Source organism: Chanos chanos, chromosome 4 (genome assembly GCF_902362185.1).
Source record: "Chanos chanos chromosome 4, fChaCha1.1, whole genome shotgun sequence".
NCBI classification, from domain to species: domain Eukaryota; kingdom Metazoa; phylum Chordata; class Actinopteri; order Gonorynchiformes; family Chanidae; genus Chanos; species Chanos chanos.
In genome coordinates, this window is record NC_044498.1 from 20,147,777 (window position 1) to 20,167,125 (window position 19,349).

At 37.8% G+C, this 19,349-nt stretch overlaps 2 protein-coding genes across 2 annotated transcripts; one reads left to right on the forward strand and one right to left on the reverse strand.

Annotated features, from left to right (window-relative positions):
* Positions 1 to 4,135: 4,135 nt before the first annotated feature.
* baalcb (BAALC binder of MAP3K1 and KLF4 b) lies at positions 4,136 to 5,771 on the forward strand. The gene is made up of 3 exons (XM_030772521.1): positions 4,136 to 4,319; positions 5,118 to 5,314; positions 5,625 to 5,771. Exons 1-3 carry the CDS (start codon positions 4,136 to 4,138, stop codon positions 5,769 to 5,771), a joined length of 528 nt encoding a protein of 175 aa, XP_030628381.1.
* A 1,713-nt stretch (positions 5,772 to 7,484) lies between these two features.
* Positions 7,485 to 13,812, reverse strand: nme6 (NME/NM23 nucleoside diphosphate kinase 6). The gene is made up of 6 exons (XM_030772520.1): positions 13,721 to 13,812; positions 13,422 to 13,522; positions 12,181 to 12,283; positions 10,951 to 10,990; positions 8,842 to 9,002; positions 7,485 to 7,688 (listed from the first exon to the last, which is right to left on the reverse strand). Exons 2-6 carry the CDS (start codon positions 13,512 to 13,514, stop codon positions 7,543 to 7,545), a joined length of 543 nt encoding a protein of 180 aa, XP_030628380.1. The 5' UTR covers positions 13,515 to 13,522; positions 13,721 to 13,812; the 3' UTR covers positions 7,485 to 7,542.
* Positions 13,813 to 19,349: the final 5,537 nt, after the last annotated feature.

Below are 19,349 nucleotides of genomic sequence, written 5' to 3' on the forward strand. Positions count from 1 at the left end.
CATGAGAAGGTTCTTTTCTTGATGATGACATACTCATACTATTAGTTCTCTACTCAATTTGTGTGTCCTTCTAATAAGTCAAGCTGGATAAGAGCGTTTGCTAAATAAACAAAATTGTAAAAAAAAAAATAATAATAATATTGCAACTTCCTAGAACAGGTGTCACGCTGGTGGTGTGGTGCAGGACCCAAGTGCAAGACACGATGATGAAGGTGACCAAACGGAAGACTTTACTGACAAAAGAAGAATAAAATACAAGTGCAAACTGATAACAAAAACCGATAACAAAAACCGATAACAAAAACCGATAACAAAAACCGATAACAAAAACCGATAACAAAAACCGATAACAAAAACCGATAACAAAAACCGCGCAGCATGACAGTGTGCACTAAAACACAAACAACGATAGACCAAAGACAAGGCAAACACTAGGACTTAAATAGAAGGAGAACTGAACAGGGCAACACAGGATTGGTTGAAACTAAACAAGGTTAATGAGACAAACAGGTACAGGTGAGGGGCGGAGACAGACACAGAACGGGAGCACAAAGACAGATCCAACTAAAAGTCCAAAACGAAGGTGCAGGTTGTGACAACAGGCCTTCCTGGTAAGGATCAGTTGTCTCAACTGTTGGCTTATTACTGAATCTTAAATACTGTTGGCTATGTGGACTATGTGCAGTCCCTGGTATTTTTTCCATAAAAATTATTCCCAAAATGCTATTATAAAACCTTAAATTTTGAGAGTTGTGTCCATCTACAAAATCATTAAAAGAGAAAAAAGGAAAAGTATTATTATTTATTAACTAGTCTAAAGTTTGAATGAATTAACTTTTAATAGCTTATAACTCAGACTGAATCCTGACATCCTCCTACCGTTACAGATTAAATCATCGGGAAAAACCCTTTTAGGTCATGTGCAACGCTTTACTGCCCATCAGTGGACAGAGGTGATACTGGATCTTAATCTAAATTTGAATTTAAATCTGAATCTGAATCTGAAATCACTGGCCAAAACACAGGGTCATCTGAGACCAAATCTAAGGGCTTGGGGAAATGCTGTTTTAACCAAAACAGATTTCATTGGGAAAGATATTAAAATGAAGGTTGTAACGGATAAGGCCCCTTTCTGGTCCTTTAGATAATCATTCAGCCAAATACATAGTTTGAAACAGTTTGATCTGGTTGAATTTCAATTTAGTTTTGTACTACTTCACTGAATAAATAGCAGCCAGCACTAGCTCTGTAAATCAAATATCTTAGAGGACAAGACAGAACATGTTTTGATAGTTTGTAGCCTGAGGACAGAATGTTCTGGTATTGAAAGGGGGTACAACTGAGCATATAGACATATTTGGTCCAAAATCCTTGCTAGAAAGAGAACAGTTTGGTAAGCCTAAAAATTTCCCATGGATTCAGCACTAATGTAGTAGCCAACTCTTATTAGAATTTGTAATTCTTAAAATCTTTGTCAAATGACTTAAAAAACAGGCATTTGCATCCATTTGTGTGGGTTCTGTGAAATCCATTTCACTGAATGCTACAAACTAGTGCTTTTTATGCCACTTGATTTAGAGTATTCTAAAGTGCTTCAAAAACATTGTGGTCTATACCAGTTTAATGTGCCTGAAACCCAAATTACAGGGAAGCGTTTAGGTTCCCTGAGACTTCACTTGAGCTACAGATTTTTTTTTCTGGAACTCTTGAAAAATGCAGAGTTTTTAAAATGTTACCTAAAAATGTAAGTCAATTGTTAGCACTACAGGGCTGTAATTAACATAAACAATGAGTTATTTCACTGCAGCATTACAGTCTAACTGACATAAATTTAATGTGATTGTGCACATAATTTGTGTACACAATTTTAAATGGAACTAAATTTACCATCCTTTTAAAAAGAGCCCAGGAGCACAGTTTAAATTAGCTGACAAGACTCTTGTGATCTGTCCAGGTGGTTTAAACTTAGCACAACATCATAAGAACAATATTGTGACAATAGATATTTATTGCTTAAAATGTGGACCAGCTGTCCAACTCCTGTTCCCATTACATCATATGAAGTCATAAAGATGTGAACTGATATTGACTTTTACCATCAGCAAAATAATATGACCGCAATATTTGTAGAATGAACAGCAGACAATATAAGAAGTTGAATGAATAATGCAAATTTAATTAATTCGTGTTACAAAAGGAGGCTGACACAGTACTACACTGTGGAGTCCTGTGTAATGTATTATCACAGCCAAAGACCAGTAAGCTCTTCCTCAAAATTTCTTATAAACTGAACTAAACCTTTCGCATACATCCGTGTTAGAAGAGGCGTTTGAAATGTTTGTTAGTACAGCATGTATTTCCTGCTGCTCCAACCAAAAAATGGTTTTCCTCTATAATTCACACCTTACTATGTGAATACAGAACGACGTGTGCACCAATGCCTTTCTCCACCTCATAGAGCAGTATACGTTTGTCTAGGCTTTTTCAAAACTCCTGCTCATATCCATAGAACAACATGGATCACTGATGCTCACATAACTGATTACATATTTGGTTGAGAGTAGAAGGGAATAGGGAGTATTTGATAGTATAGCACTTCCAATACTGAACATTTAAGGCTTGTGCCACCATACCCATGAATACCTTTATTTCAAACGAAGAGCTGACAGAAATGACAAGAATATGTCAAACCGAAAATTTGTTATAAAACAGTTTGTTATAAGACACGACGGTAACTAATTATGTTAATTTTCACTCAACAAAATTTCATGCAGGAATTTCATTCTTGATTTTCAAAGTATTGCAGCAACATCCACACACCAGCACATACGTGCGTTACGAACACACATACACACTCCCACCGAGGGGGGAAGGCATTACCGAGACGTTTATTAAAATAATCACCGCTGTAGCTCTCTTGGACAACCAGAGCATATTTAGGATACTATAATAAAAACGGAGACCCAATATCTGAGTGAGTACATTCTAAACGGTATAGCTTACTATTGTTTTTTTTTTGCTTACGCCTGGATGAGAACGCACGCATCATATTTAGTTCAGTTCACGACGTTAGTTGTTATATTCATCGAAATCGGGCATAATCTACCAGTGCGGCTACATATATATTCATGATCAGGTGACATACGATACGTTTGTTTTATTAATTATCTGATCCTTTGTGGCATGGTATGGATGAATGCGCTAATGCATTCAGCATGCATCACATCAACAATCGTAACATACCTTATTGATGCGCTTGGGTTCGTCGTTTGAAATAAATCGTCTTTTCCTGTCGCTGTTTTAAAAAGAGGTCAGGATATTGCAAACAGTCCGGCACAGAGGCTGTTTTTCTTAACGAAGAAAACTGTAATTTCGCTGTCGCCTGCAAGGATCAATTGTGCGGTAGTCAAAGTCTGAAACTTTTGCCTCTCAGTATGATATAGCTTGACGTTATAAGGAAAATAACACAAAGGTAACAATACAGTATTGACCGACACAATAGTTTTGTTGCTTAAGTTGTCCAAAAATTTAATGAAGTGAAATAATTGGCTTTCACTGCGTTTTTCCGCGTCCCTTGTCTCCTTCACGAGTACAGAGACGTCGCACCATTAGACGTAATAGCGGATTTACTTTTGTTCTATAGCATCATAAACCACTCACTAAGGACATCCAATTTGATGGGCCATTTCCATTCTCATATTTCAAATAGTTAAGACCCCAAAAACTAACTTTTTGTTTTTGCTTGTTGTCACCAAATATTAAGGAGTCTATAAGGAATCTATGTTTGTTACAAATTATAAAGCTGACCAAATTTTCCTCTCTTCCACAGAGATTTGCTCAGGTCTCTTCAGATGATGTATGGGGAAAAAGAGATCAGAGGTGTACAACTGAGAGAAAATTAGAATCTCCCCAACAGTGTCTCTACGCTGGACTCAGGAAGATCAAATGAAGAAAAACCTTTTCAAAATTCAAAGCATCTTCTGTAAATTAGCACTGGGGAGAATGTCGGTTAACATCAAAATCAGGAGATCAACCCTGTGTTTTGAGTTAGAGCAGAAGTAGGGAGAGGATCTGCTGGTTCATCGTTGTCGTTGCTGTTGTTTAGAGGGTCATTTGGTTCGTCTGTGAGGTGACTATGGGTTGTGGAGGCTCAAGGACAGATGCGTTAGAGCCACGGTACTTGGAAAGTTGGACCAAAGAGACAGAGTCCACCTGGCTGACCAGCACTGACACAGACATTCCTCTGTCCTCCATCCACAGCATCTCCTCAGAGAACTCTTCAGAAGTCGGCTTTCCCTCAGAAAAAACAGCCAACCAAGGTGAGAGCAACTTTCAGAACAACGGTTTTACTCACAATTGCTGTTTTTTACAAAGAAAAAGTTAGGATTCTCCAGTATTACATGGATAAATAATTTGTATATGGTGATAAATGATATGGCAAAACACATTATATAAAATATGCATGTGTACAAACCATTTGTACAACAAAATTATGCAACGAAGGAGAGGATAGAGGACAACCATGTGCCAGCTATTGGTGAACAACAATATTACAGGGCTTCCAGTTGCCATGGTGATGGTTACATCCTTTCTATGGCATAGCGTGATGACGCTTTTAGTATAAGTTTCTGACAATAGGGGAATGTTACCTCTTAAAACAGTATCACTACTCTGGAGGGAAATCCACTAGAATCAAGAGTGAATGGTCACAACAGAGAATTGGAATGGACTTTCCAACATATTCAAGAAAAATATGTGTGAACCATTCAACAAAGATAACATATTCATTCTATATTCTTTCCATATACTTATTCCTGTGCTGTATTTTGATTAGAAATTCTGTATGTTTGAGATATAAACTTAATTTCTCTATGACCTGACTACATTTATTTATTAATCTGAAAAGTCTGTAATTTGCTTGATTAAGATAAAATTTATGAGTCCTGCCAACAGTGTAAATAGTATGAACAGTGTTAATAAAACAAAGCTTAGCCTAGCCACATAATGAACATGCATCCACATCAATACCTGCATTTTTAGATCTATTCCACAGTTTTGTTCATACAGGCTTTTGCTCAGGAGTATCGGAGATCTTTTTTTTCCCTGTCTCCAAGCAGGCTCAGACCTTTTCGATGACGGACTACCAGCTCCTGCTCAGGCTTACCTGAAAGTATGTTCTGCCATGTCTGAGTCAGGCCTAAATGATGTGAAAACTGGCAACAACCCTCCAATACTGTGCTCTCAAGAGCAGGATGTGCTGTCCTCTCCTGGTACCACAGTACAGAGAAGAAGTGTACTACGGACAGAGGAAATAGTATGTAGCCAATCTTCACTTTAACCAGTCAGTGGACACTGTGTTACCATAAGAATAATATAACCTGCAAAATGTTGGTTGTGTTCTTCCTGAATTTGAGTGACACATGGTTTGAAAAGAAAAAAAAGTCTATCGCAACACGCAGCTGATGATTAACTTATGGTTCAAACAATGCAATAAGCACATATCTGCTGCCTAGAAAAATTAAGTTATGAAATTTTCTCTAGCATTTTTCAGGTGGATAAGATACAAATTGTGGATGAGACTTCTTTTGCATCATGATTGTTGGACATTCTTGTCTTTCTTGCAGACCAAATGGCAGGACAATAAGATGTCCACTAAACAGGTGACCATCACAGTGACCCAGAGTATTCGGCAGGTGGCTAAGAGTGGCAAGATAGAGAAATCCCACACCACCTTTGAGGTCATGAAACCAGTGGAGTCTGTACTGAAGTGAGAGGGGAGCACTGAAAATGAACCAAAGACAGATACATGAAGAGAGAGGAGGATAGAACTTATCTACAGTTTCCTTCTAAAAGCTCCAGTTTCAGGATTAAGGGCCAAAGACCTCCAGAGAGCAAGGTTGACCAAAACTTCTGACAAGCACACCAACTAAAGTGATAAACAAGATAGAGCATTATGTTAATATGTTCAAAGTTTAGGGAAGATTAAGCTTCTGGTTAGAGACTTTTAGCTTACTTAACAGTATGTGTTATTTTCAGTGTTTATTCTCATGTTCTGATTTTTTTTTTCTGCAATGTGTAATGTGATGCTAATGTGTTTAATTTTTATGTTACTTTGATTAATGTGATATTAGAATATCAGTGACCTGTGGAGAGAGTTGTGATAAAATGTAACAATCATAAAGAGTTTGAAAGGACAGAGAATATTTTTATGATAAAAAAAATAGATGCCACATGGCCTGCTATCCTCATAGCAACCAAATATTGGTCGATTTTAAGTGGATGAAAAAAATCAATAATTACACACTCTATTGATTTATTAATGGATGGTGTTTAGAACATGTGGGCTTCCACCTCATTTTTCATGAACACCATCCACCCGCTTACTTTTTTTTTTTTTCTCCTCTGGAAATGGTAAATTATTCCTCAGTTTACAACACTCGCAGCAATATGTTTTGAGAGGAATATTGACAATAATTTGGGCTTTGGATATACAAGCATTTGGATTCTTTGATTTACTTTCACATTTAGTCATTTGGTCCACGCCTTTATCCAAACTGTCTTATAAAAGAGAGTGGAGAAAAGCCTTATGTGGTTGCTTAGAGGACTTTTCTTTCATAAATTATATAAAATAAATTATCCACATATTTTGGGGTGATCTTTATTACTGTTGTCTATAGGCCAAATTATGAAAAGAGAGCCAGGCATGTAATAGTTTCCATTTTATCACTGGGATTTATATCTCTTTGGGCAAATCTTCAGAAATGGATTATGGTGTTTCTGCATCCTCTTTCTACATTCATCCAACATGAGTGACAACCGACATTTTGCTTACATCTTTTTTTCATTAACTGGAGATTAAATCCAGAAAAAAAGAAGACAAACTTAAAAGTATGGTTTTATGGCCTGTCCTTTGAAGAATCCTTTGAAAGGAAGAAAGACATTAAATTGCTGTTAAAAAGCATCATTTGCACTAAAGGATGGTGGTTTTGTGGCTGTTTTGATTAAAAAAGTTGTGAAGAAAGATGCTATTTTAGACAGAATTTTTATGACAAAAGCATTTTTTTATTGTTCTAAACTTAACACAGTAAATAATAGTGTACACAGGAGACTGTGGATGTTAGACTGCAATGTTGTTTATGTGTTTGTCATAATTCTTTTATATAAATAGCTATGAAGGTATGGCTTGATCAAAATACAAATGACTGTGTCTGTTATGTAATTAGTGAAATACGTTCATCAATAAAAGATATAAATTAATGGCAAGGAATCCATGTGATTAATTGTGATGATATGACAGAATAAATCATTCCAAACATGAACTGGGACCAATTCATGCAAATGTACTCGGGGGTGGGGGGGGGGGGGGGTGGGTGGGGTCCTCAAATGTATAACCTTCAATAGTGTGACCTTCAAATCCAACAAAAAGTATTCAAGTAACACAGTGCACATCTGTCTTCTTGGTCAAACAATATCTTAAGCAAAACACCATGAAATGCCCCTTAGTAAGTCTTTAGAGAAAGCCATTTATTGGTCAGCTCTGCTCTATTCAAATAAGGTATGGATTTGCCCTTGTTCATCGTACCAAATCTGCCCTGTCCTAAAACATGGCTCCTCCTTCTTCATCCAGTCCTCTATCTGGAACTCTGGGAAGAAAAAGGCAATTTCACGGTGGGCAGACTCCACTGAATCTGAAAAGCAGAACAAAGAGAAACTCTTATCTCTGGTAGGGATATTAATAACTACAGATAGCAATAATTTTTGGGTGAAAATAACAGTGAGGATATTAAAAATGAAATTTTCAAGATTCCACATTCAATGAATCCTTTAGTTTTATTCAATGTCCACCTGAAGTTAAGTATATATTCATTCTGATATTTTAATTAGGAATGAGTTTCAAAAATAATTAAATTGTATCAAAAATAAAATGTATCGTAAGCCATATCTATCTGGACAAAAATAAAAGTGCATGCTGTCTTTCTGTGGCTGAGAATTAAGTACAATCCTTTCTATTTGAAACCTTGTCTATTTAAATGGCCAGTGGCTGCTTATTGTCCCTGTGTGTATGTGTTCAAGTTTGCAGAATCGTTCTCTGTCTAGTGGTGTGTAAAAAGCAGTTCTCAAGTAGTGTTCTTCCCCTTTTGATTTTTTACTTGTGCAATAAGACAAACACACACACAAATACTAAGCAATTCCACTTCTAACTCAACATTTTAGGCATATATGCAAGGAACTCAGCCAGCAGAGGTACAAAGTACATTGTTGAATCAAGAAAGGCAATCTAAGCAAATTTATTTTTCCCAGATATTTGTCTGGCTGCCCAGACTGTAAGATAGAGAGGCTGCCTGTCAGATACTCTTGTGCACCGAGGTACAGCTTTTCATTTTATTCAATGAGACGAACAAAGATTCAAAAAGATTTCATCACAATTCCTTAGTATACTCCATTTTCCTAATTATGACAAATCTATGTGGAATTCTTATCATGTGCAAAAAATAGACTGAAAAGATTATATGCTCACTCTTTAATAAACAACAGTTTTACAGTTGACCAATTTATAATTTTTAATCAACAGATGGGGCATGAGTTTTGTGCCAATGAAATAACTGTGGTCTAAACCGCATTCCCTTTTCCCATTTTCCAGTATTCTGAGCATGTAAAAAAAATCAAATCAAAACAAAATGCTTATTCTTCATTTTGTTAATGGCACTAAAACGACTGTCACAATAATGAATGAACCATAATGTTTACGTATAAAGCTAAAACCTTTTACAGCTTGCACAGTAGATTTGGAAAGCCCGTGAAACTCTTTCTGGGGCTGGCACAGGGCCCATTTGATGGTACCTGATCCATGGGTGGTGTTCCTGGTGTCTGTGAGTCCATACTGTGCCCTGATCGTGTCTGGTGAGGTGTAGCGTGCTCGGTACACTTTGGTTGGACCCATCAACTCGCGCCAATGTGCAATGGCATCTTCTCTGGCAAGGATGTAAGCTCTCATTGGCCCGCTGCAAAATAATTTTCAGAAACCATACGTGAGATGGTCATCCATTTTAAGAGGGTGCACTGTTCATCACAACCCAATCACAGAAGTAACTCGGCAGCAAAACTCTCTCAGACGGGAAGACCTATCAGGTATATTTAAAATGCTTGAACAATGTCACAACCACACAGACAAATGAATGCTACAATAAAGTAACATGGACTCGGGACATTCATAGTGAGATAAAATAAATAAATATATCACTAATTTTAAAATCATAGGAATCACTTCACGTGGTGTGCTGGTGACGTTTTAACTCTGCTCTCACACATATCAATAAGTCCTGAGTGCTGGGTGCCATGGTAACAAGGCCTTTACCTTTTCAACTAGACTGTTTAAATTCATACACACCATTGAAGAGCGAGACTCCTCTATTGAAAGCAAGGTAAAGCAATAATTTGTAAAGGGGTCCGCACAGTAGAGCCCACACTTCAGTGAATTACTGCAGCGGAGACATCCACGTCAGGGGCGGTTTTACAGTTATGGAAACTAAACAGTGGTGCTTTCACAGTTTTCCTTCACATGTAGAGATGTAGCCATTATCCTCTGACTGATTCAAATGAATGTAAATTAAAATAGGAGCTAAAACTAGCTCATAAAACTGACTTCAAACACTTTAAGTCACGTGAGGTCTCGTAGTTCAAAGCTCAGTGCAAATCTATCCAGTGAATTTACAGTCTATTTTTAATCATAGGTTTTTGTTGTAAGACACAGCTGCGAGGAGAAATATCTTGTTGTCGTGTTTTACAGATAACCTAAGAACGATACATATTTGGTTGACTTATTTTCACACTATTACACTGTTTGAAAAATCTTCTGCTAAACTACATGGTGCAAAATACAAAATCCTTATGGACATGGAGTTACGAAGCTGCTTTAATCCATCTTTTATAACTTGTATGTTGTGATACCGTTCTATGTGTATGCTGAGCTGCATATGCTGACGGGACTCTTTTGATGTTTTGTATATTCCCTGCATGTTATGTAAAATGCAAGGAAAGTTTGTTCACGAAAAAAAAAAAAGAAAGAAAATTGAACGAAGCTCTTTGGATAGAACTTGTGGTTTGGTCATCAAAAGTTTTTGATAAGCATTTGAGCAATACAGATGGGCTAGCCTGACTAAACAAAACAGCTGAAGCACATTTCTCTTTCTCTTTTTAGCCATTAACAGTCTAAGAAATAATGTAGATCAGATTTTACCACAACAACTGTGCACAATGCTTTGTGAGCGAGTCTCTCAATGTGAGACTGCTTTCTGATATCTTCACTTGGCAGAAAAGCAATGATAGAAGTCAGACAATATTACCTAAACATGATAAATGAAGGTTTAAATTTCCAAGCTCACTTATATTCTAATAGTACAGAGGTATGATCTACATCTGGAATACATGGCTCAAATCCTAACAGTACCACAAATGGTTCAAATCGTAACAGTACCACAAATGCAGTCTGTGGCCAGAAATCCACACCTGAGCACATTGCCTTGGCCGATGATTCAGTTTGAGTCTCTAACCCTGAATGAAAGACTGTCTTCATGCATGGTAATGCCACACAAGGACTAGACTTCTAGACTGTGGGTGAATGGATGAATTAGAAGAGCAGGGTGATGCTAAATAAATAAAATTAAGGATGGGGGAAAAAAATGTACAAGTCACAAATGGTATAATTGTCATTATGTCTGTGTGGAGGCTCTCCATACATGTTTCAGAGCCATGCAGATCCACTCCCTTCAATACAAGCCACTAAATCTACCCTAAATTATTATTGGTCCTGGGGGTCCTCATTCCCTTCCTATAAGGTTTACACACACAGCGACAAAGCCTAATGACAGCATATCAGGTGCTAGCATTAAAGGTCATATTTGACATACAGTAGTCATAAACTCAAAGTGGAAACCATTTCTTTAAGCTCACCTTGACATGAATTCAACCAGCCTTTGGTAGAAGAATCGTCCTATAAAAGGCAAATAAATGAAAAGCACACATCAAGTAAGCACAAAGCTAAGGTAATTACTGAACGCAATGAGTGTGGAGGCTTGTAAGAAAGAGATTACAAAGGGGGGAAAAAGCAAATAGCTTTGCCTGGTACTTGAACACTAGTAAGAATTACTTGGTGAAAAGGGGAGAGAGATAAGATGAAAAGGTATATAAAGAGTGGTATGGAGCCAAATAATGTAATGTAATGTAATAGATGTAATAAACAGCAGAAGGCCTAGAGACTGGCGACGTTGTTTAACAGATGAATGTCATAATTGAATGTCATGATTCGGCCTTCATCTGGACTGAGACTCTGCTGTTCCGGACAGGAACAGCAAGACAGAAGAAGATAAACACTTCACAGCTATTCAGAGCAGCTGCTTCTCCCCGAGGGGAGGATGCTTAATGTGCCAGCCAAATCAGTCTCACACGTGTTGGCTCCAGAGTGTTGAGTCACTAATACGTGACTCATCTAAATGTTTCAAAATCAAACATCCACATGGGCTCTGTTCTCTTCTGACTGTTAAGGCCAACAGCAGTTATCGACCATACAGTCTGAGAAATTAATTGGCTTTCAAGTCAGTACACATTGCTGGTGACACATCAAGCACAGCCTAATGACAAACACATTTTGGCAGTTGAGTCAACTAGTGCAAAAAGTAAACACAAGGCAGATGTAACAAAATATGTGTATTTTGGCAGTATACAGTTTAACCCTGGAATTAGGGAAGCAGAACAAGTTTTACATAAATTTGAGTGTCTCAGACTAAAGTCCTAGCTTAAAAATATGGCCAGTGGCTTTATATCATCAATCCAAACTTCACTGGTTTGGATTGCACGCATTCCTGAAAAGCCTTTCTGACTAGGCTAAATACTGGACAAGGTGCCGTTTCCCATCTGCTTTTTTTAGCAGTCTTTTTATATTATTCACTTTTCTGTCTAACAGTCAAAGTACTTTGTCACAAAAGTTGATTTTGATATAATGTCTTGCACTTCCTAAACAACACATCTTTCTATTCAAAGAGGAGGAATTCAGTGAAAGGCATAAGAAAACAACCAAGTCTGCATGTAATGCGTGGGCTTATTTTGGCATTTGATTAGATATTGAGTAGGATGCACACAGGGTGATTTTCAGCTTTCTCTTTCGTTTAAAGAACCAAGTCATACCTGAATGCTCTGCGTAGAACCTTTCAGAATCTTGTCTTCTCCATTTAAGATCTTTTCTCCTTACAATGATAAAGTTGCTCTCCAAGATTCTCTGATGAAGAGCCTAAGATTAAAAAGTGACCAGAAAATAATTTATTTAATATTTTTTAAATATCTTTGCAGGAATGCAAGATGACAGTTTTGCAATAATGACCAGAGTCCCGGGGACTTGAACGCTATTGTGAGGATCTCAAAAGTGCATGCATGGAGACCAGAGAATATTTCAACAGCGAGGATTATTTCTTCAATGGAGCCAAGGAAAAAAAATCCCAAACCATGGGACCGCTCTAGCCTCAGGAAATCTTTAGAAAGGCAATCCTACTACACATTCACTGAGTTCCCAAATATTCCCACATGCCTGTTTCTTTCTTTTTTTTAATGATGTTAAATCTGAAAAGATGCAAATAAATGGCACTGCATTCAAATATGCATTCAACAACTCTATATTAAGGTTGTAGAGTCTGAATCAGTGGCAGTTTTTTTTTAAAATAAACACTTTGATCACAGGCACCCACTCATTGAAACTGATCTGAATAATATGCTATCCCACAGAGCTGACAACTTTGTGTATGTAAATGCAGAGTTAGGCTATAATATTAGGTATTAAGCTTTTAACATTACAGAATGTGTTTTGTGACAGAAATTCAAATGTTTGAAAAGACTGAATAAAGTCTTTATTCTACAAAACGTGAAGGAGGGGTGCTCTGTCCAAAACTTCAGATTCTTTTAACTTCCTTGAAAAAAAAAAAAAACTGACCCGACAGTGATGGGGATCACCTCAAATTGAAACGTCGCAGCTGATTTACATTTGCACCCATCCGTGCAGCTGGGCAATGAGCACCAAAGCACACTCGCCCAAGGGTATCTTTGATAATTAAAAGACACTTTTATCTCTTTGAAGCTGCACACCGCGGAAATTAAATCAGGCCATACTCAGTAGAATGTTAATGCATCTTTCTCTAGTCGTCATAGCCACAAATACGAGGATTATGCGACATTTCTTCATTCAAATTACCAATAACGTATTTACACTGGTTACGCCAACGCTGTGATCTGCATTCCTCAGAAATGTAAAATTGTATTTAGTTGTTGCTGGGTTGTGGCAGTATATCTATATCAGTTTTCAAAGAAAAAAAAATAGGAACAGATGCTTCGACCAAACAAGCGACATTAGTAGAGCAACCTCATGCCTATCACCTCACCTTCATTATCAAGGGATGAGCGACAGCATCTGGCTTGATAACAGCAAGGGTGAGCTGCAGAGCCTTAGCACAGTGCAATGTCGGACGGACCATTTCTGAAACTTAATAGAAATTTTAACCTAACTATTGTCACGTGTATTAAGAGTGTTTAAGTCGGTGTCACTTTAATATATGTTCATTTTAAATAATGAGTTACTGACTGCTAGCTATTCTCTCTATCGTTGAATCCAATTACATTGCAAGGTACAGTCAATAATGCGATTTCCAGGCAAGAGAAGACGCATTGTCCTCAAACTTACACAGAGAACTTAAAATTGAGAAGTGTAAACTGCCTTGTAACGTTCAGATGTACAGTCAATTCAGTTTAGCCGTAGTGAATTGTCATGTAAGGGCGCCGCCATCTTTGCTTTCGAAACGACACTACGTTAGAGCGCCAAAGTCCAATACGAATCCCCCGTTCAGGAACCTGTCAGCCTCTCAATAAAGAGTAAGCGGAAATGTACTTAAATTGAGATACTTCTAAAAATGGGCCATGCAAACTTGATAGATCACTTAAAATGTAGTTAATTCAGTATGTTAAATCAAACTCTCCTCTTTTATGCGGAAATCCGGAGTGTTTTAAAGAGATTAGTCACTAGGGAGGGTAAAAAAAAACAAAAAAACTCACAACTGTCTGCTTGCAAGTCTTTACGTTGGTGGCAATCTACCCCGTCCCGTCCCAGATGTTCTCTTTTTGGAAGTCGTGTACTGCTGTGCATGTGGAGCTATGGAAGAGGGGCTAGAACGAAGCCAAAGAAATGTGAATGAACGCACAGAAGGATTAAAACATTTTTGGATGTGAGGTTTTGGCACAAAAAGAAAAGAAAAAAAATCACTGAGCCATGCTTTCCCTTTGTTCCTTGGCATAAACTGCCGCTGTGTGAGTTTAGCAGAACAGAAGAACATCGCTTAAGGGATCCCTCGTTAGAAAAAGTTGTTGGACCTACTGTTTGTGCTTTGTAAAGACGAGCTATAGTAGAGTTTCGGCAAGTAGCTTTAAGTTAGAAACGTTAAGCGTTACTATGGACCAAATAAGCATACAACAGCCAAAGCAGCATGATTTCTTATAGCTGATGAATGGAAGTAGAGGAAGAGGGGATGTTATTTTAAAAATATGGAAGAACTGAGCGCAAGTTTTCTATACAAAGGGGTGACAGAGCTGTTTTAAGACTGGCCTGATAAAGGGTTTTTGATTCTGTCTAAGGACCTGCTCTAATCGATGGAAAATGTAAATACATGATTAAAAGATAGATACAAAATGGAAGACCATAAAGTGAGTATAGATGTATAGTGATCATCTCTTATCTCTTATCATCTCTTATGCTCGAGTTTGTTTGAATATCATACTTAAACAAAATGTACTAATGTCAACATGAAATGGTAATATTCATTTGCAGTTTTACAAGACAGTCATATCATCCGCTCAGATCTCTACAGTGCAGTTCATGGGAACCAGCAGCACCACTGAAGTCTTATAGCTGACAGGTACAGAGAGAAAGTAAACAGAATGGGAAACTTATGTCACTCAGTGCCAATTATCATACCTGCAATTCCCCTACTTGTCAATAACACTTTCTCACTGACGGGATATGAAAAGCTGTAAATTTGTTTCAGTTGGATTAGACTTTTAGCAGTGTATTTGTGTTTTTCCAAATACAGAAATATGTCCCATCACCATGTGTTTTCTATCTTTTGTCATTCACCATGAGTGTCATTGTTTTTCCCTGCTGAGGCATACCCCAGTGTTTTGAAGCCAGTGTTTAATTGTCACACAGCCGCTTGGGGGGCACTTGTGCCTTTACAACACTATAGCTGACACCAGTTGAACTAACACAGGCCTCATTTTTACACCCTGACTGTTTCATGTCACATTGTCAAAGAGGAGGTGACAGGGCAACTGGGGTCAAAAGATCATTTCCTGTCATAGAACCATTTGTTCTTCAGGTAAGCACCAAAATTAAAGCAAGCATGTTACATCTCAGCACAGCACCAGTGTCATGGACCAGATATATGTAAAAAAAAAAATCTATGCATTTTAAAAATTCATTCAATTATCTTGCACTGGATGCAAATATTTCTGATATTTATAAATACTTATGTCATAGCCTTGTTAATTAAACTGGCTCTCAGCAAAACCATTAATTTCAAATAATGTGAAATCTTGCCCATTAAATATTCCATGAACAGACCTTTCAGTCAATATATTTTAACCAAGAAATGCACAACAGGTATGGACCCAAAAATATTCTGACATGCCATAATAACATCTTTTATGTCTGAAACAGAAATTGTGCCCTCTGTTTGACTCCCACCTGTTTTAATTTTTTCCTTGTTAAAAAAGCCAACTGTTTTAACTGTCCTTTGACCTCTCTGTTCCAATCCATCTTACTTCAGTACTCATCTTCAGGGAACAGCTGTGTCAACATCAGTGTAAGCAAGTGGTCATGAAGGAGATATTTTACATCATTATTATCTATTTCTATTTTAATTTGATGAAGTTTTGACATGACAGTGGCTAATTCTTGTTCTCTTGTGTTTGTGCAGACTCAGAATATCTTTCTAGGTTGTTCCATGATGTAAGGTATAGGGAGAAACATCATTGCCTCACTCCTACTTGTTGATTGGGAGTCTCTGGCCTGCAATGCCTTTCAAAACAGCATTATAGATATATAAACTGTAATAAAATTGGATTGAATTGAATCAAACCTTCAGCTCTGCATCTCCAATTCTAAATGTAAACCAGTTCATGTTACTGTACTGTCCTCTGCTTGTTTGTTGTAGAACACTTAAATGTAGTTACATCAAACAGTTGAATGTCAGTCTTGAGGAACTGAAACTCTGAAGAGAAATTCTTTGTAGTATACTGACATTGCAAGAGGCTTTGGTTTTGTTCAACTGAACAGCACAGAGTATTTCAATGTGTTGTGTCATTAAAATAAATATTTATAACTTTTTGTGTGGAGATGAAATAGAGCTTTTAATCAGCACAGACCATTTTGTCATCAGTCACTAAGATCAAGTCTGTAGATGGCAAAGAGACTGATTAGAATGAGAGGGAAAGTTCTGTGACTAATATTACTCTGATGGCAGCTGAAGACGATGAGGAGATGTGCACCTGCTGTGAAAGCACAGCTCAGCTGTCAAACATGTGTCCCCAAGACAATGCTGGGAATAGGTATTGCTCAGGGCTTTTACTCAGGCTGTGGGACACAACCCAAAGGGGAAATCATCCGGAGCTAAATGAAGGACTTACACGGGTGTCAGTGGCTGGGTGTCTGTCAGGAGGAAAACATGAAAATAGCATGAAATAGGTGTAGAATCAGACACTGAACGTGTTTCACCTCAGAATTATAAATCAGCCCCCAGGAGGGTAAGGCAACGACCTCTGGAAAGGCATGGGAGTTCCTGCTGGATGACAAATTTGTGTGACAGAGGTGAACAAAGTTATTAGCACGATGGGGCCCAGCTTGAGTTCTAGAGTTAAAAATAAACCCAGCAACTGAATTTGGAGCTGACATATTTCCCAAACAGTAATCAGTCTTTCTCTCTCTCTCTCTCTCTCTCTCTCTCTCTTGCTCGCTCGCTGGCTCTCAAACCTGGTAACAATTGGGTCTCATTTTTACCTTAAACCCCAAAATACACCTGGCAACTAGCTTATGCTGTGTACTCTGCACAGAATACTGTGCGGTGTTGCTCCCTATTCGTTAACTGGTACATATTACATACAGCTCATCTAGTTAAATGGTACATAGTGGTAAAATTTTGCAGGTCAAAACACATTGAAAATTCTGCATAATTACTGAATACTGGCCACATTTCTCTGAAGTTAGACCTTTTTTTTTTTTTTTTACTTCAAAGCCTCCCTAAAATCATATACATTTGTGACCTGATTAAAAATGTTGCAGCATAATTTTGGCTAATGATCTGGCTGAAAATGCTGATTGAGTGGAAAAATCAAACTTGGACATATCAGGTTTGTGGAAATATCTAATTTGTGAGCGTCATGTCATTGGGAAACATTGCATTTGTAGGTATCAAGTGTATGGAAATACTGCATTTGTCAGGTATCAAGTGGGTAGCTGCAAACTATAAACAATAATTGTTCATTAAGCTTAGTGACATCCCTTCATGGGAGGAAAATGCCTGTAGTGCAGTTAGTTGCTATTTTAGAGGCTATGTAGTATTAAAATAGCATGGGGCATTGGGTTTCAGAGTAAGCCTCTTCCAGAGCCCTGGCTTTCTGTGAATGGGGCTGGAGCTCCTGTTGCTTATTCTCGTTTTAGAACACAGGTGTTGAGTTCAGAGTTACTGCCATGTTTGTTGCAGGGGAAAATTTATCCTGAGCTCTCCCGTTTCTCCTCAAAGGCTGAGCTAGATCATTATAGGTGGACAGACCATTACAATATATATATATATATATATATATATATATATATATATATATATATATATATATTTGTATTCCCATTTATCGTTCAAATCACATTTTAAATGTTATACTGTAGTGTTAAATATTCAAGTGTTATACATGGCCTTAAGCCAGTGGTTGATTAAAGGTGGCATATAAATTCGTTCTCAATTGTCAACAATCTGAAGTGCTGCCATCATAATTAGCTTTAATCCTGCTAAAATTCCCTCAGTGTTTCTGTTAGCATAAATGATAAGCAATGATCTGTTAACTGCTCCTCCCATGCAATATTATAGGAGCTTGTTGTTCGGCAATAATTATGCTGAATGACTTTATTGTAATCCTTGTAATCTGTCTTTTAATTTTGAAGTAAATCTTTTCAGGTTTACTGTGGCAACTGTATCATACATAAGGAAATTAGTATATCAGCATGCACTTTCACGCATTGACAGGTCTATTTAGTAAACTCTTCCCAATATGAAGGAGGTGTATATTCAGTGTGATATTTTATTTCATCATGCACGTGTGGGAAACACAGTAATCATTATTTATATGCACCTTAAAACTTGTGCTGCCAAACACGATACTTTTATGAGTACGTTTAAGACTTAACACTTACAAACTTACTGTAGATAAATTGAGGTGCTTTGATTATGAATCTGGTTAAGTGTTTGAATTTCGCTTAGTGGATCACAGCTTCCACTAACGTAAATCTGTTTCAAGACTAGCCTACTGTACTAGCTGCTCTACTGTATAGCTCGTAAAAAAATCGGCTCCCAGTTGCTTCCAGGGCCTTGCCTTTGCCTTTTTCTAAAAGAGCTATTGAAATTCAGTGTAAAAAGGGGTGGGTGTTGGGTGTCCCAAGCCCAGTGTGAACAGCTGAGTGGTGTGAGATCACAGACTCACCCTCCCCTGTCACAGCACTGATTGGGCTGGACAGGAGGCGCAGGAGAGGCCCAGGCTTCTAAAAGACACCAACAGGTGGGAGGCCGCTGAGACAGAGGGGGGGAGACAGGGACTAGAAAAGGCAAAGAGCGTGAGGGCAGGTCTAGGCAGAATCCACAAGTTGGACAGAGAGGAGGATGGGACAGCACGGCAGCACAGCAGGGGAGGACAGAAGGAGGGAAAGAGGTGTGAAGAGTAGTGTAGTTTACAGGAGGATAGGGTGTTTTTTTAGGAAGGGGTAATGGAAATAGGGAGTTTTTGATCTTATTTAAGACAGGCTGCTCCAGGTTAAGGAGGAGATGGAGTAGCGTTTGGATTTTTTTCCGTTTCTGTTTCAGATACAAAACTGGGGGGCCATTTAAGGAATTAATGCTGTACGGTTCTTGAGGTAAACTGTTAAACCTTTGTTCATCATTGGATATGTTAGCTTACTCAGAATTAGTTGTAAGCCTAAAATGGATATATTTCCCTTGAGGGAGTTGTAATCTTAAATACAAGCTGCTTACTCTGTTGAGGCCATCACAGATAATTTGCAG

Excerpts from the sequence above, each read along its gene's own strand:
- baalcb (XM_030772521.1), top strand. The coding sequence starts at position 4,136 with ATGGGTTGTGGAGGCTCAAGGACAGATGCGTTAGAGCCACGGTACTTG. Across the intron at positions 4,320-5,117 it reads AGAAAAAACAGCCAACCAAG|GCTCAGACCTTTTCGATGAC; the intron begins GTGAGAGCAACT and ends GTCTCCAAGCAG. Across the intron at positions 5,315-5,624 it reads TACTACGGACAGAGGAAATA|ACCAAATGGCAGGACAATAA; the intron begins GTATGTAGCCAA and ends TCTTTCTTGCAG.
- nme6 (XM_030772520.1), bottom strand. The coding sequence starts at position 13,514 with ATGGTCCGTCCGACATTGCACTGTGCTAAGGCTCTGCAGCTCACCCTT. Across the intron at positions 10,991-12,180 it reads GTTCTACGCAGAGCATTCAG|GACGATTCTTCTACCAAAGG; the intron begins GTATGACTTGGT and ends TGCCTTTTATAG. Across the intron at positions 7,689-8,841 it reads GAACACCACCCATGGATCAG|ATTCAGTGGAGTCTGCCCAC; the intron begins GTACCATCAAAT and ends TCTGCTTTTCAG.